At 41.9% G+C, this 14,650-nt stretch overlaps 4 protein-coding genes across 7 annotated transcripts; 3 read left to right on the forward strand and 1 right to left on the reverse strand.

The window, feature by feature from the left end:
• The first annotated feature begins 6 nt into the window (after nt 1-6).
• LOC306891018 (rab GDP dissociation inhibitor beta) lies at nt 7-991 on the forward strand. The gene is made up of 4 exons (XM_079488446.1): nt 7-171; nt 259-403; nt 476-530; nt 601-991. The coding sequence occupies exons 2-4, from the start codon at nt 273-275 to the stop codon at nt 733-735; spliced, it is 321 nt and encodes a 106-aa protein (XP_079344572.1). The 5' UTR covers nt 7-171; nt 259-272; the 3' UTR covers nt 736-991.
• Nucleotides 969-2,796, reverse strand: ndufaf3 (NADH:ubiquinone oxidoreductase complex assembly factor). Its single transcript, XM_079488445.1, has 5 exons — nt 2,049-2,796; nt 1,611-1,809; nt 1,459-1,525; nt 1,280-1,380; nt 969-1,192 (listed from the first exon to the last, which is right to left on the reverse strand). The coding sequence occupies exons 1-5, from the start codon at nt 2,129-2,131 to the stop codon at nt 1,103-1,105; spliced, it is 540 nt and encodes a 179-aa protein (XP_079344571.1). The 5' UTR covers nt 2,132-2,796; the 3' UTR covers nt 969-1,102.
• On the forward strand, nt 2,486-7,540 carry nckipsd (NCK interacting protein with SH3 domain; the record flags this gene model as incomplete). 3 transcript variants are annotated; one of them, XM_079488443.1, is made up of 12 exons in its annotated part: nt 2,486-2,838; nt 3,149-3,261; nt 3,333-3,525; nt 3,611-3,686; nt 3,785-4,398; nt 4,632-4,802; nt 4,869-4,955; nt 5,036-5,255; nt 5,335-5,463; nt 5,849-5,941; nt 6,205-6,377; nt 6,493-7,540. In XM_079488443.1, the coding sequence occupies 12 exons, from the start codon at nt 2,665-2,667 to the stop codon at nt 6,706-6,708; spliced, it is 2,259 nt and encodes a 752-aa protein (XP_079344569.1). In that variant the 3' UTR covers nt 6,709-7,540. The 3 variants fall into 3 exon arrangements, with proteins under 3 accessions (XP_079344569.1, XP_079344570.1, XP_079344568.1); XM_079488444.1 differs by lacking the exon at nt 3,149-3,261 and having other exon boundaries at nt 2,504-2,838; nt 6,493-7,516; XM_079488442.1 differs by having other exon boundaries at nt 2,665-2,838; nt 4,632-4,955; nt 6,493-7,261.
• A 3,319-nt stretch (nt 7,541-10,859) lies between these two features.
• Nucleotides 10,860-13,854, forward strand: slc25a20 (solute carrier family 25 member 20). Of its 2 annotated transcripts, XM_079488441.1 has the most exons (10): nt 10,860-10,919; nt 11,026-11,353; nt 11,687-11,779; nt 11,856-11,983; nt 12,063-12,153; nt 12,281-12,398; nt 12,653-12,725; nt 12,811-12,920; nt 13,006-13,130; nt 13,245-13,854. In XM_079488441.1, exons 2-10 carry the CDS (start codon nt 11,252-11,254, stop codon nt 13,305-13,307), a joined length of 903 nt encoding a protein of 300 aa, XP_079344567.1. In that variant the 5' UTR covers nt 10,860-10,919; nt 11,026-11,251; the 3' UTR covers nt 13,308-13,854. The 2 variants fall into 2 exon arrangements, with proteins under 2 accessions (XP_079344567.1, XP_079344566.1); XM_079488440.1 differs by having other exon boundaries at nt 10,876-11,353.
• The last annotated feature ends 796 nt before the right edge of the window (nt 13,855-14,650 follow it).

Here is a 14,650-nt window from a genome sequence, read left to right on the forward strand (position 1 = left end):
TCTTCCGCTGCAAGCAGCTCATCTGTGACCCCAGCTACACGCCCGAGAGGGTGAAGAAAGTGGGCCGGGTCATACGAGTCATCTGTCTGCTCAACCACCCAATCAAAAACACCCATGATGCCACCTCATGTCAGATTATTATACCACAAACACATCTGAACAGAAAGTCAGGTCGCACCTTCCCATCACACTTCTTTAATTTCATACAGTACAGATGTTTAATTGTGTGTGTGTGTGTGTGTGGTTGCGTGTGTACAGATATCTACATATGTATGATGTCGTACTCTCACAATGTAGCGTCAGAAGGGAAGTACATTGCGGTTGTGAGCACAATGATGGAAAGCAGTAACCCAGAGAAAGAGGTTCAGCCTGCTTTGAGCATGCTCGAGCCCATCATACAGAAGTAAGAAACAGATCTGAGATCAGTCGTGTCTTTTAACATGCATCACACACTCATGATGTGTTTGATCCGCAGGTTTGTGTCCATCAGTAATGTGATGGTGCCGACAGACGACGGGCGCAAGAGTCAGGTACAAAACACACACACGTCACGTGATGCTGTTCATCATTCATGGGTTTGTTCACAGATGTTTTTTCTAGATCTTCATCTCCAGATCTTATGATCCAACGACACACTTCCAGACGGAGACTGATGACATCATGGATTTATACAGACGCATCACAGGCTCAGAGTTTATCTTTAGAGACCCCAGAGAAGATGCCGACTCAGACTAGAACAACACGTGGCGTGTCATCTGTGTTTGACGACTCGATCAATAATGTCAATGGAATTTATTTGACGGGTTATTTTTCTAGTTTTGATATAGTCCTGTAGTAAATATCAGAAGTCTGAATGTAGATATTTGTGTTGTTTTTGTGGTAGAGAGGCGGAGCTTGTGTTCTAATAAACGGATTATCTTCACGTGTGTGTGTGTGTGTGTGTGCATGCGTGTTTGTGATACAGATTAAAGGCTTATTTTATAGAGGTCAGATGATGGACACATTCAGACACACAACGGTGTGTGTGTGTAAATACCTTTAATCTCTCACTACATTCATCATTTTTACAACATAACAAATATAAATAATAACACATGTGAAGTTATTCTGTCTGCGCAGGAGGAGGTATCAAACCGGCCGCTGTCATGCGTCTCTCACTCGACAGGAAGTTGAATGTGGCGCATGCGTTCGGCTGCCAGGACAAACATTACACATCATCAGATATGACACAACAAGGATTTTAAGAGTAGAGAGAGAGAGAGAGAGAGAGAGAACGTACTGTGTCCTGAACCTCCACAGAGATGCCTTTCTTTCTGAGGAAATTCAGTACATTAGGATCCAGACGTTCGGTTCGAGCTCCTGTGCCCAAAACCAGAATCTCTGCACAAAACCACCCAAACTGACAATTCTGTACACACTGAAGAACGAACAAGGAGTGTAGTAGTTTAGATGTCTTACCGATACGCGGCTCGATCAGATAGAAGAGAGACAAACTGTCCAATGTGATGTCTGTATGACAACCCACCTGTAAAACACACACACAACACATGTCACAAACAAACACACACACACATGACATGAAGCTTTGAATTTCTAGGACTGTTTCTTACGTTCCACTGCAGGATGGCGGGTGGCAGGATGGCACAGGGTCCGAACACTTTGTTGCTGTTGATGTTGAATCCTCGTGGGCTGTAGCTGTAGATGACGGTTCCTCCGGTCTGGTCTTCTTTCTGCATCACGGATACTGTGGTCCTCTGGTACATCTCATCATCTGCAGCACCGAGTCTGTGGTGCCGAACCGGACCGCTCCTGCCATCAGTAAATAAACACAATATCACACACATTCTGCAGTATGCACTACATAGTGTGCTCACTTCCATATTCACTGAATATACACCACATCTTCACACTGTTTGACAATAATATGATGCAGTTCGGAGATCATTATGATCCTTAAGTTAAGATGTACTAGTTGCAGGTATGCAATAATAAGCAGGTAAAGTGTAGTGTGCGATATGAAGTACACATGTGATCGCAAACACTTTTACCGGGTCAGAACCGGCAGAGATCTCGAGCCGAGCCGCAGTCCGTGAACGCATCCTGGTAACCTCGCGCAGACCGTGGCCGCCATGACACCGGAACTCAAACACACGCACGCGCTTCTTCGTCACGTGATGACGTTAGTGTTCTTTAAATATTTGTACGTTTCGTTGAAACATCAGTTTATTGATGTGATTTCTCCGTCTCGCGCACACGGACAGAACTATTTGAGATGTCGCTCACTTGTATTTAAGCTCGTGGATTTTGAAGCTCAGTTCATGCTGAATTTGAAGTTGTTCAACATGTGGCTTAGCTTCAGCCCATTGTTTTCACATGAATGTGATATTTACCAAGTTAAATAAAAAGTTGTACCAGAAAATATCTTTTACTTTTAGATTCAATGGTATCTTGTATAAAAATAATTCTGCGCTCGATTTATTATCCTGCCGGCGAGCGCGTGACTGTTGAACTTGCGCGCGGCCGCGCCTGTTTACGGGACAAGAACTGGTGCTGCGCATGGACCGCGCGTTCACCTAAGATGAACATATAATGCTTTTGTTTGATATGTTGTTAACTCTACTCTGATTGCGCGAATAACGCGAGACAAACGCGTCTGCGTTCTGGATGATGTATCGCTCTCTGTTTGCCTTCAGCTCTGCGGAGCGGAACGCGCTGCGCTTCCCCGCGGGCGAATCTTTTTTCCTCCTCGAGCGCAGTAGCGCGCACTGGTGGCTCGCGACCCGTTGCAGCTCCGGCGAGACGGGATACATCCCTGCGTCATATATAGAGAAAATACCGGTGAGACATATACATACATCATTGCGTCATATATAGAGAAAATACCGGTGAGACATATACATACATCATTGCGTCATATATAGAGAAAATAAAGGTGAGACACTGTATACACACTGAGTGAGACATATACATACATCTCTCTGCGCCATATATAATACCAGTGAAACTCTATATACACACCTACATTTCCATGTCATATACAGAGAAATACCAATGAGACAGTGTAGATATATATACACACAAATACATAGAGGCACAGTAATATGTAAATAGAGAATAGATGAGTGACTCTGCAGCTGTTTGTCTGAAGGGTCCAGAGCACGATGAGGTTCTTCAGTCTATCGATCGAGCCATTGAGTCCATTCACAATGTAGCCATGACAAACGGAGGCAAATATAACCTGGAGCAGAGAGATGTCCTGCAGTGAGTACACTACACTACACTACACACAAACACACACCACTATAACATTCACACAATAACCCACTCCACAGGAAGTTGATCCATCACAGGAAAGGGACGCTGTCCCGCAGAAGCCCAACTTCACCCAATCACAAGCAGAAACTCCCATCATCCTCCAGTGAGATGTCTCTAAGCAGCACGTCACTGCCGCCCAACGGTTTGAGTCGAGCTAACAGCTGTCAGAACAATGAGTCTGTCACAGAGAGAGAAGCTGAACTCTATCAGGTGAATCACATGACCTGTGCTCTCCTGTCATCTGTGTGTGTGTGTGTGTGTGTGTGTGCGCGCTGATGTTGTGTTTCTGCCTCAGGTTCCTCCTCATCCTCGCAGAGCTGCACCTGTAACTCCGCCTCCTCCAGAGAAACGCAGACAGCAGCAACGCAGAGGTGTGTGTATATACCTGCATTTACCACAAACACACACATACACGTTACTCTACATACACTCTCTCTCTCTCTCTCTCTCTCTCTCTCTCTCTCACCAGAGCCGGATGTGTCATCAAGAGCTTCCTCCTCAAGCTCCACCCACAATACAGTTCCTGTCGCTGCTGTTGGACGCTCTCCATCTATCAGCTCCGCCTCTCTAGACTCTGTGATATCCTCAGACGTCAGTCTTCCCAGTGTCAGTAGTACTCCTCCTCCTGTCCCGAAGCGAGGCAAGGCTCCGCCCCCTCCTGCACCTGACCACTCCTCATCTCCAATATCAAAGCAAGATGCTTCTGATAACAGCCCGCCACCTCAGCCAATAAGCTCACAGACCCCGCCCCTGTCTGGTCAATCCACTACTCCGGATCCTTCTAAAAAAAGGCTGGTGCCTCAGCCAATTAAATGGCAGCCCATCACTGAACCCCAGTCGGAAGCCGAGTGGTCGGTTGCCCCCCCTCATGTTTCTCTTAGCCCCCCTGGCAGCCCCTCGCAGTCCTCGGACGTTCCCATGACGATCGGAGCGGAAATGATTGAATTGGTGAGGAAGAACACGGGTCTCAGTTACGACCTGTCAAGGGTCGCTGTGGGCGTGGTGGTGGGTCACCTGCAGGGTGTTCTGCCGAAGTCGTCGAGTGATCTGGAGCGTGTTCTGATGTCACTGGTAGAGAGTAAGGTGAGTGTCGTCAAAGGTCACGTTCTGTTGTCACGTTGTCACACAGCTTTCCTGTAGCTCAGTGGAAAGAGCAGGTGTTAGCAATGCCAAGAACATGGGTTGGATCTCAGGGGATTGCACATACTTAGAAACAAATGTATAGGATAATGCAATGTTAGTCGCTTTGGATAAAAGCTTCTGCCAAATGCCTAAATGTCTTCAAGTGCACATGTGTGTGTTTTTGTGACTGTTAGGATGTGAGTTCAGCACTGCCGCTCGGGCAGGTGTCTCACGACGAGCAGCGGCTGCAGGTCATCTTCAGCGATCTGGCTCGTCACCGTGACGACTCGCAGCAGCGCAGCTGGGCTCTGTATGAAGATCACACGCTCATCGCGTGTTACCTGGAGGAGTTACTGCAGATTCTGGTGAGACGTGCACACACACACACACATCATCATCATGCTCACCTGCGGTGTGTGTGTGTCTTTCAGACGGATGCTGATCCTGAGGTGTGTAAGAAGATGTGTCGAGTCAACGAGTTTGAGCCGGTTCTGTCGCTGGTGTCCTACTATCAGATGGTGAGCAGGTCACGTGGCTGCTGATGTCATTATAATGTGTTTGAAGGTGTTAGAGTACGTTCACATAAGTGATGTTTCAGGAGCATCGAGTGTCCCTGCGGCTGCTGCTGCTCAAGGTTTTTGGTGTCATGTGTGGTCTGGACGCGTCGCTCATCTCCACCTTCCTGAACTCAGTGTTGGCCATGGAGCTGGCAAGGGACCTGCAGAACGACACCAGCGAGCATGACAAGATGTGTTACAGCGCACTGCTAATGGCCATGATCTTCTCCACGGGTGAACAGATCCCGCTGCATCACTACGGTGAGACTATAAGATGCGTGTGAGACTGTTGTGAGAGTCTGAACGTCGTGCTAGTTTGATTTCTGTCTGTCTGTCTCAGATCATCTGAACGCAAGTCTCCTGCAGTTTCTGTTGGACGTGATTGAGGACGGATTGACCTCTGACCCCACTGAGCAGCTGCCAGACCTCTTCATCAACCTCCTGCTGGCCTTCAACCTCCACCTGAGCGGTACACACACACTCGCACACAAACACATATAAAGTATATCATTTATGGTCGTACCGCCCAGCACTGACACACACACACATGCACACACAAACACACACGCGCTCACACACATATTCAGACACACACATACATACCAGCACACACACACTCACACACACATACTTGCATGTGAACACACATACTCACACACTCAAACACACACACAGACAAATTTATGGTCATACGGCCCAGCACTAACACACACTCATACTCACACACACACTCATACTCACACACAAACTTGCACACACACACACGCTCATACTCGCACACACACAGACACATACTCGCACAGATCATCACAGGAGTGTGTGATTAAAATCTAATGCTCAGTCTGTGTGTGCAGTACCAGAGAGTAATATTGTCATGCAAGCACTGATCAAGAGACACAATGTGAAGATTCTCACAGAGAAAATTCTGCTGTTACTCAACAGAGGAGGTGAGACACTCACACACACACACACAGTTTAGAGCGGGGGTCTACAACCCTGTTCCTGGTTAGCTACTGTTCCGAATATTTCAGCCCCAACCCCAATCAAACACAGCTGGGTGTTCAGGGTCGCTTGATCAATACAGACAGGTGTGCTGAAGAAGGGTCGCTCTCCAGGAGCAGGGTTTGAGGTTCATGACTGTCTTCACGTTTGTGTTTTTTTAGGTTCTTCAACGATATAACTACTGCTGTGTGTGTGTGTGTGTGTGTAGAGGATCCTGTGTGTGTGTTCACACACTCTCCCGCTGCTCCTCACGCTGTGCTGAAGTTTCTGCAGGACGTCTTCGCCAGTAGAGACACTGCAGATATTTTCTACCGCACAGATCTGATGGTGATGATTGACATCGCAGTGAGACAGATCTCAGACCTGTCGCCCGGTGATAAAGTGAGACAAGATGCACACCTGTTAAAAGCACAAACAATACAAATCATGAAACAATGATTGTGTTGAGACTTCACTCCTGTTGCTCTTGACCTGAATGTAATTGTTTGTGTGTCAGATGCGTATGGAGTATCTGTCGCTCATGCACGCTATCATGCGCTCCACTGATTATCTGGACCATCGGCATCGGCTGTGTGACCTGCAGGCAGCGCTGCAGAGGATTCTGGGAGAAGACGATGACTTCGGATGTGTGGACGAGGGTTCCAGCAGACAGATGGATAAACTCATCGTGCAGCAGATCTATAAAGAATTTCCTCAGATCTGTACAAACTGATGACAGTGCATGACAAAACCTCATTCTATTGGTCATCATCATCAGCTCAATAATCTGTATTTACACATGAGCTTCACTAACCTGCTTCGATTATTATCAGCAGGAAAAACAATAATCTCTAGTTGCCATAGACACTATCACCATCTAATGTGTTTATCTCATCACACATCTCAACACTGTCTGATGTTCTGAACACTGACAGCAGAACACTAACACTAACACACACACACATCAGTAACATGAGATTACATCAGTATTAAAACAAACATTACATACACACACTTAACAGATGTCTGGACACACTTCTGTCTGTCTGTGTTTATATAAGTTTTTTCTTTGGTTCATTCTAACATTTGATGTAGATTGTAAACTGCATAAAATATATATTTTCCCCTTACAAGTTTTTGTTCTAAAAGAAAACTTATATAAAGACAAATATTTTCTTAAAGTTGAAAAATTAATCAAATATTGCCATCCTAATGCACCTTAAACAAGTGTCTGTGTCCTTGTTTAGACAATGAATATTAAAACTGCTATATTAAGCTAAATAACTTTGGATTCTTTTGTTCCCTTATTCCGTGTTGTTACCCGGACAGTTTAAAGTGACACTAGCGTTCAAATCTTACCACATTTACATTATAAAATCATTCTGTTCAAATTGACATAATCTTTAGTTTAGTTCTGACTGTGTATATGACAAATACAATCTTGAATCTTGATCATGTCAGGCACTCTCACTGCCTCAAAGACTATACGTTCATAAGACACTGCACTTCAAGTACACTGAATAAATGAAAGTGTAACTGTGTTCAGGCCGTCTTGCCAACTGCGCTGTAGAAAGAGTCTTGGGCGCTGACTCGGATCGAAATCTTATCTTGTATTTAAAGGGGCCGCAAAGCAAATAAGCTTGTTGATCTTGTGTAGACTGACCACAAGAAATTGATCAGTGGAAAGAACTTTATTGTAACCATGAAATTCCTGCTTATTTACAGAAAATGTATAACATCATCAGCAACTCAGCAGGAACACAAACAATCTCAGACACCTTGATCCACGCATCATTTTTATTTATTTATGTCCCAGTAAGCAATACTAAACCTCTCCCTTTAAAGGTATTCAAAGTCATGAAAGACAAATTCAAAAACACAACTTACTGATGACACAACTATTTTCCTTAGGGATAGTGATGAAGCTCCTCTGGCTTTCAATGCTGTTAATACATTTTCATATTTTTCGGGGTTAAACTTTGGTAAATGTGAGAATTTACAACTCAAGAATGACAATTTGTCTACAATGTGTAATATATCGGTTAAAGACGCAAAAATTATTTGTGTGTTAGTATTTCTAAAAACACTGAAATAATGGCAGAGTCAAACTTTAGTTATTGAAAAAATGCAAATACAATATAACTCAAGGCTAGATCTTTGTATTCATGGGAGAGTTCTATTGAGTAAAGCAGACGGTCTCTCAAGAGCAGCCTAACTCTTTACATCACTTAACGCCCTCAAAGGTGTTTGCTCACAAATGGATAAAATACTTTACAAATTTATATGGAGGAATAAACCTCATAAGATCAAGAACAGTGTCATTGGAAATAAACTATCCTAAGGTGGGTTAAATGTCCTTGATTTTACACTTTTTAATCAAATTTTACAAATGAATTGGCTTAAGAAATAAAAAAAAACAAGAAGTATATTTAATATGATCCCTTATTATTTGTTTGAAAAGTTAGGAGGGTGTCCCTTTTTTGTTGAAATGTCCTTACATTACAGGTAAACTTCTGGTTACTTTAGCTAACTATCACAAACAAGCATACTGTTTTGGTCACTTTTGTACAAGCATCATTTTTATATTATATATGGAATAATGGTTATATTACTTGTAATAACAAATCATTGTACATGGAGGAGTGGATCCAACATAATATACTAATTGTTAACCAATTTATTGACAAGAATGGGGAAATATACACATATCAAAGGTTTATTTCAACATGTGGATTATCTGTAAATAAAAAGAGTTAAAGAAAGTAATTAAGGCCGTTACCTGTGGGATAATAACATTAACCAAACACTTAGAGACAGACATTAATGATATAACATTACAAAATTCTCAACTTACTGTAAATGGTCTTTCTCTGTTTGATAATCATTGTAATAATTTACATTTAGTCATTTAGATACTTTTATCCAAAGCGACTTACAAAGAGTTCAGAGAGCAATAAGCGATATGTCACAAAAGAACAATAGTAAAATAGATGCTAATACAAAGATACTAGTTTCAACAAAAGCCAGAACAACACCTGTTGAGAGAAGAGAGAGGGATTTAGTGTTCTTTTTATTTTTCTATTTGTCTGTCAAGTATTCACAGAAGAGATGTGTTTTACATTTTTGAAGGTTGTGAGAGATGTGGTTGACCGTACTGAGTTAGGAAGAATGTTCCACCAGGAAGGACTTGTGAAGGAGAATTTATAATAATAACTTTATAAGAAACTTAATGTTGGTTCTAATCCTCCATAGAAATGTAGGTGTCATAAGCCTTGCCATATTACATGGCATAGTATCTGGACTTATTGAGATATCTTACTTGGGATACAGAATCTTTATTTGTCTGACAAACAAAATAATGTTCTTAACCTTTTTATTATTTTAGCCAAGTTTTACATCCATAAAACCAAAATAACACATTCAAAACCCTCAGTTCACATTTCTGCCGTGCTGATCTTAATTTTTATTTTAAAACCATATTAAATATAAAAACACAGAATAAGAAACTCGAAAAAACTAAAAGAGTTTTGAAGCTTTTCTAATGCCCTTGTTATTTTTGTATTATTTATTTTATATTATTATTGAATTGGTTTATTGTTATTCATCTCTCTCTCTCATTTTACATATTTTTTGTTTCTATTGTATAATTACGGGGCTTTTGTTACTTGTAAATGTAAAAACTAAAATAATCAACCTCTTGGGAACTAATGTGGTCGGAACCAAAGTTTACAGCGCTGCGTTCTCTGGAATCCTCTCAAGCGGTGGACGTCTACGTTCCGATTGGTGGCCGCCAAACCACGTCATAGCTCATTACCATAAAGTTGACTTGATTTCAACTCTGCTTGACGCCCTCAACGCGCCGCTGCTCGCTCGCATTTAAAATGAATGACTTCCGGTCACTTTGACGCTCTTGACGGCTCAGTAACGTTTTGCGAATAATGATCGACATTTTCCTGAATTGTCCATAGATGGTATCAATCTTTTTTCCTCTTCAGTTTATAATAAAAAAAATAGATTATTTCTTCAATCCAAACGTAAAATTTCCCCTAGAGGAAAACCTTTTTGGAATGCTCAGATCCAAGATATTGATTGGAAACTTGCATGGTTGTTCCCATATAAATTCTGTATAAATAACAAAGTTAGAGAAGTGCATTTTAAAATTCTACACAAAATGTACCCTTGCAATTTATCTTTATCTAAATTTATGGACATTGGTGATAAATGTTCTTTTTGTAATATGCAGGAGGAAAACTTGGCCCATTTATTTTATAACTGTCCTCGAACCCTTAAATTCTGGTCTGATGTTAAGCTCCTTTTTATTTGTCCATAAAAATATTGTTTATATGTTATCTCTTAAAGATATTATATGTTCATATACCAATGAATGTAAAATGTTTGATTACGTGGTGAATTTCTATATTTTACATGGCAAATATTATATTCATAAACAAAAGTTTGTAAAATCTGCACTTAACTGCAATTTATTTTTGTTAGAAATGGAGAACTTAAAAAAATCTCTTTTGCTCATAAACAACCAAAAAAAATGTAAAGTTGTTAAAATTTATACAGACGTTTTTTTCAATTTAATATCCCATCTATTTTTATGAATGGTCTTTTGTTTAAATATGTTTATATATATATATAATTTGTTTTGTGGATATAGAATGTGTCCATAGGAAAGAGGATAATACTTGCTGTTATTTTCTGTATTTATTTTTTTTTTTTTTCTTTATTATTTTTATAATTTATCAATCTTTTTTTTCCCCCTCTTTGTGTGATATGTATAATATTGCTTCTTCAATTTAATAAAAAAATAAATAAAAATAAACGGCTCAGTAACGCAGAAGATGGCCGCTTAAGCAGAGGAAGTCCCGCCTTCGAGTTCAGTGAGCCAATCATCAATCGATAAAGTCTGGAAGAGGGTTTTATTAGTGTAAATACAGCGTAAGAAGTTTAGACTCTAGTTGATGTTTGTCAAATGTAAATATGCTCTTTTGTTGTCGCAACAGCCCGCTATTTAACATATATCTACATTTCTTTGTTTAATAAGTTAAGATTTATCTTCGTGGAACCTGAGGCGGTGCAGATGTGCGCACGGAGTGCGGAGACTTTCTGCTTCAAGTCTGTGCGCATCAGTGAAATAGTTCCGGGTGAGAATGTGAGTGAAAGGTCGCGGTGAGTGCGAGAAGGAGACGCTGCTGTCAACCCGAAGAGCTTTAAAACAACTGGAAGTAGAGTCTGATATACAAGAGATTCAGACTAGATCAGACTGAATCATGTCGAAGCAGCAGCCCATCAGTCCATTGAAGAATTTCTTCGCTGGTGGTTTCGGGGGAGTTTGTTTGGTGTTTGCTGGACACCCGTTGGACACTATTAAAGTAACATTCAGTTATTCTTATTATGATTATCGTGACTGATAATATGTTGTAAATACGTTTATGTATTTATCTACCATTAATTTCTGCTCACTGAAGATACATTAATTTGTCTTTTTAAAAGAATAGTCCCATAAAGAGAGCGTGCGTGCAACCTACCTGTAACCTTTCACCCAGATGTGTTTCTCGACTGTCACGTCACAGTTAGTTTTTTTTGAGGATCAGTCATTCATGTAACACTCATGACAAATGATTCAGAATGTCCCTTTAATATACATATATTACATTTAATGTATAGAGTGTATTACCTTCAGTGATGTCATGTTGTCTGCGCAGGTGCGTCTGCAGACGCAGCCGAAGGCTCGTCCAGGTGAAGCTCTGGTTTATAATGGCACTTTTGACTGCTTTAAGAAAACACTCGCAAAAGAGGTGAGACTTTATTTACAGACTTTCAGAGTTACACTGAGATATCGGTTTGAATCTTTCTGTCTGTCGGGTCTATCAGGGGGTCCGGGGTCTGTATAAGGGCATGGCGGCTCCTATCATCGGCGTCACACCCATGTTTGCCGTGTGTTTCTTTGGGTTCGGACTTGGCAAGATACTTCAGCAGAAAACACCAGACGACATTCTGACGTGAGACGCTGAAGAAATCAAAATGGATGTTTAACACCAGCAAGCCGTTGTTTCTTACACCTGTGTGTGTGTGTTTCAGATATCCGCAGTTGTTTGCAGCAGGAATGCTGTCAGGTGTGTTCACGACGGCCATCATGGCTCCAGGAGAGAGAATCAAATGTTTGCTGCAGGTAATACTAAAACCACAAGCCCAACGAACGCTTTAGTGAGTTTACCTCATTGTGTGTGTGTGTGTGTGTGTGTGTGTGTGTGTGTGTGTGTGTGTGTGTGTGTGTGTGTGTGTGTGTGTGTGTTCAGATCCAGGCTGCGTCGGGTCATGTGAAGTACGCCGGGCCGATGGATTGTGTCAAACAGCTGTACAGAGAAAACGGCATCCGTGGCATTTATAAAGGAACAGCGTTGACGCTCATGAGAGGTACAGACAGATCATCGTTCACTGCACATTTCAGATGTGATCATATTAGAGTTACTACAGCAAAACACTTCTACTTTACTGCGGCAAGACATTCATCCGGCAGACAGAAAGACAGATCTTGCTCTCAGAAACTTGTTTTTCTAAAATAAACAAAACTGAAACTGTCTTGGCTTGAGACTAGATCTGATCTGAGCTCTCTTAAAGCCGATCTGAGGTCAGAACAGATCTGATTGACAGCTGTCTTTGTGTCTCAGATGTGCCGGCCAGTGGAATGTACTTCATGACGTACGAGTGGCTGAAAAAAATCCTCACACCAGAGGGCAAGAGGTAAGTGAGGTCACATGACGTGTGCTCATTAAAATTCAAATCATACTGCATCAAAAGTAACTATCATGAGCGTGTGTGTGTTCAGTCCCACAGAGTTGAGTGTTCCCAGTGTTCTGTTTGCTGGTGGGATGGCTGGGATCTTTAACTGGGCTGTTGCGATTCCTCCTGATGTGCTGAAGTCTCGTTTCCAGACGGGTGAGTGAGTGAGCGAGTGAGTGAGTGAGTGAGTGAGCGTGTAAGCGACCATGGACGATTTGATGCCTTTGTGTTTGATTGACAGCTCCTGAGGGCAAATATCCCAACGGTTTCCGGGATGTCCTGAGAGAGTTGATTCGGGAAGAGGGGATCGGCTCGCTCTATAAAGGTTTTACTGCTGTGATGCTCCGAGCGTTTCCGGCCAATGCGGTACGATCAATAAAGCATCTTTACTCCCTCATGATTAACACACGTGTCACAAGGGTGAATCCAAAAATGAACATTCTGTCATCGTTCACTCTCTCTCTCTCTCTCTGTCCTCAGGCATGTTTTCTCGGTTTCGAAATGGCTATGAAGTTTTTGAACTGGATGGCTCCAAATCTGTGACATCATCAGAACTCTTGTGAACAGTCACTGTATTGAATCTACACGCACACCGTAGCTCATTGTTTTTTTAGATTCTTAATCTGATATTGTTGGATGTGCCTTAATATCAGGCTATGAACTGATTTGTGTCTTCAGGGAAGTTGAGTGTTTATGTCAACAGTTCACAAACGGCCGTCTGTCTGCACATATGAGTGTGGAACACATTCACTTTTATTTGCCTTCGAACCTCATGAAGTCAGTATATAAATACAGTGTACAGGCATGTTTGATTTATTTTAATTGTGTTGAATTATCATGAATGTCACCTGCATCATGTACATAAATAAATGTATATTGCAGATTTTCATATCATGTTTTTGTTTGTGTGTTTTTAAGGTTGGTTTTCACTTGACTTTAACAGCTTTTGTGAGACTATCCCGATCAAATGAGTCTGGCTGCGGGTTATATCGTGATATTATCGAGGTCGGTCGATATTTTCCACTGCTCGATGTTTCTGCCCGCAGGGAAAATAATCGCTTTAGTTGAAGGAGTTTTTAGTTGAAGTGATTTAATGTTTAGTGTTTAGTTTTGTTTGCGGTTATTGATCTGCTCGCGTCCTCATTAACGCTCGGCAGAACCGCGGCGCGTTCATACACACGCGGGTGTCGGGATGAGTGCGGAGGTTCCGGCGGGTCTGACCGACCTGCTGACGGGTTTCACGCTCGAGGTTTTAAAGCAGAGACCCGCAGATCTTCTTCAGTTCGCTGTTCAGTACTTCACGCGCCTGCGGGAACGGAGGAGCTCCGCGCGCGCCCCCGTGCGCTCTCCGGTGACCCGCGGCGACGCGTTTGACCGCGATTCCACCGCGACAGGCTCGAGCGATGAAGATGATTTCCCAGAGGACTTCACCTTTAAACGTGAGTACACAGTAAAGAATATAACTATCTGCGATAATAAACACTTAACAGTGAACACTGTACTTGCTTCCCTCATAGTTAAAGATCTTCCCCATGCGACAGATATTAGAAAGTTTACTGTGAAGTTTGAACTGTTTGCATGTTCCCGGTATGTGTAGACGTCATCAGATTCACGTGAAGCTGAAATAATCGATGTTTATTTTTAAGTAGTTTTCTTTCTAAAAACGTCATCACACCATGACAATAAAAGAACGCAAATGGGTATTCAACAAGAAATGCTGCTGTACAAAAGTTTAGAGTCTAAACTAGTTGTTAAACAGACGAACAGTTGTTGTTGTTGTTGTTGTTGACACATTTTGTCGTGTGTTTGTCTGCAGCACCTCCGCCCAGTAAATGTAACAGAAGAGTTTCAGGTAATTCAGTTATTTGTCATTCTGCTCTGTGTTT

This window comes from Barbatula barbatula (assembly GCF_947034865.1).
Source record: "Barbatula barbatula genome assembly, contig: scaffold_211, whole genome shotgun sequence".
Classification (NCBI taxonomy): domain Eukaryota; kingdom Metazoa; phylum Chordata; class Actinopteri; order Cypriniformes; family Nemacheilidae; genus Barbatula; species Barbatula barbatula.

What these genes read in the sequence shown, in the direction of transcription:
- slc25a20 (XM_079488441.1), top strand. Translation starts at nt 11,252, where the DNA reads ATGTCGAAGCAGCAGCCCATCAGTCCATTGAAGAATTTCTTCGCTGGT. An exon ending in CTCACACCAGAGGGCAAGAG is followed by an intron (nt 12,726 to 12,810) that starts GTAAGTGAGGTC and finishes GTGTGTGTTCAG; the next exon opens with TCCCACAGAGTTGAGTGTTC. An exon ending in GAAGTCTCGTTTCCAGACGG is followed by an intron (nt 12,921 to 13,005) that starts GTGAGTGAGTGA and finishes TTTGATTGACAG; the next exon opens with CTCCTGAGGGCAAATATCCC.
- LOC306891018 (XM_079488446.1), top strand. Translation starts at nt 273, where the DNA reads ATGATGTCGTACTCTCACAATGTAGCGTCAGAAGGGAAGTACATTGCG. An exon ending in CTCGAGCCCATCATACAGAA is followed by an intron (nt 404 to 475) that starts GTAAGAAACAGA and finishes TTTGATCCGCAG; the next exon opens with GTTTGTGTCCATCAGTAATG. An exon ending in ACGACGGGCGCAAGAGTCAG is followed by an intron (nt 531 to 600) that starts GTACAAAACACA and finishes TGTTTTTTCTAG; the next exon opens with ATCTTCATCTCCAGATCTTA.
- ndufaf3 (XM_079488445.1), bottom strand. Translation starts at nt 2,131, where the DNA reads ATGGCGGCCACGGTCTGCGCGAGGTTACCAGGATGCGTTCACGGACTG. An exon ending in TCTCTGCCGGTTCTGACCCG is followed by an intron (nt 1,810 to 2,048) that starts GTAAAAGTGTTT and finishes TACTGATGGCAG; the next exon opens with GAGCGGTCCGGTTCGGCACC. An exon ending in TCTGATCGAGCCGCGTATCG is followed by an intron (nt 1,381 to 1,458) that starts GTAAGACATCTA and finishes GGTTTTGTGCAG; the next exon opens with AGATTCTGGTTTTGGGCACA.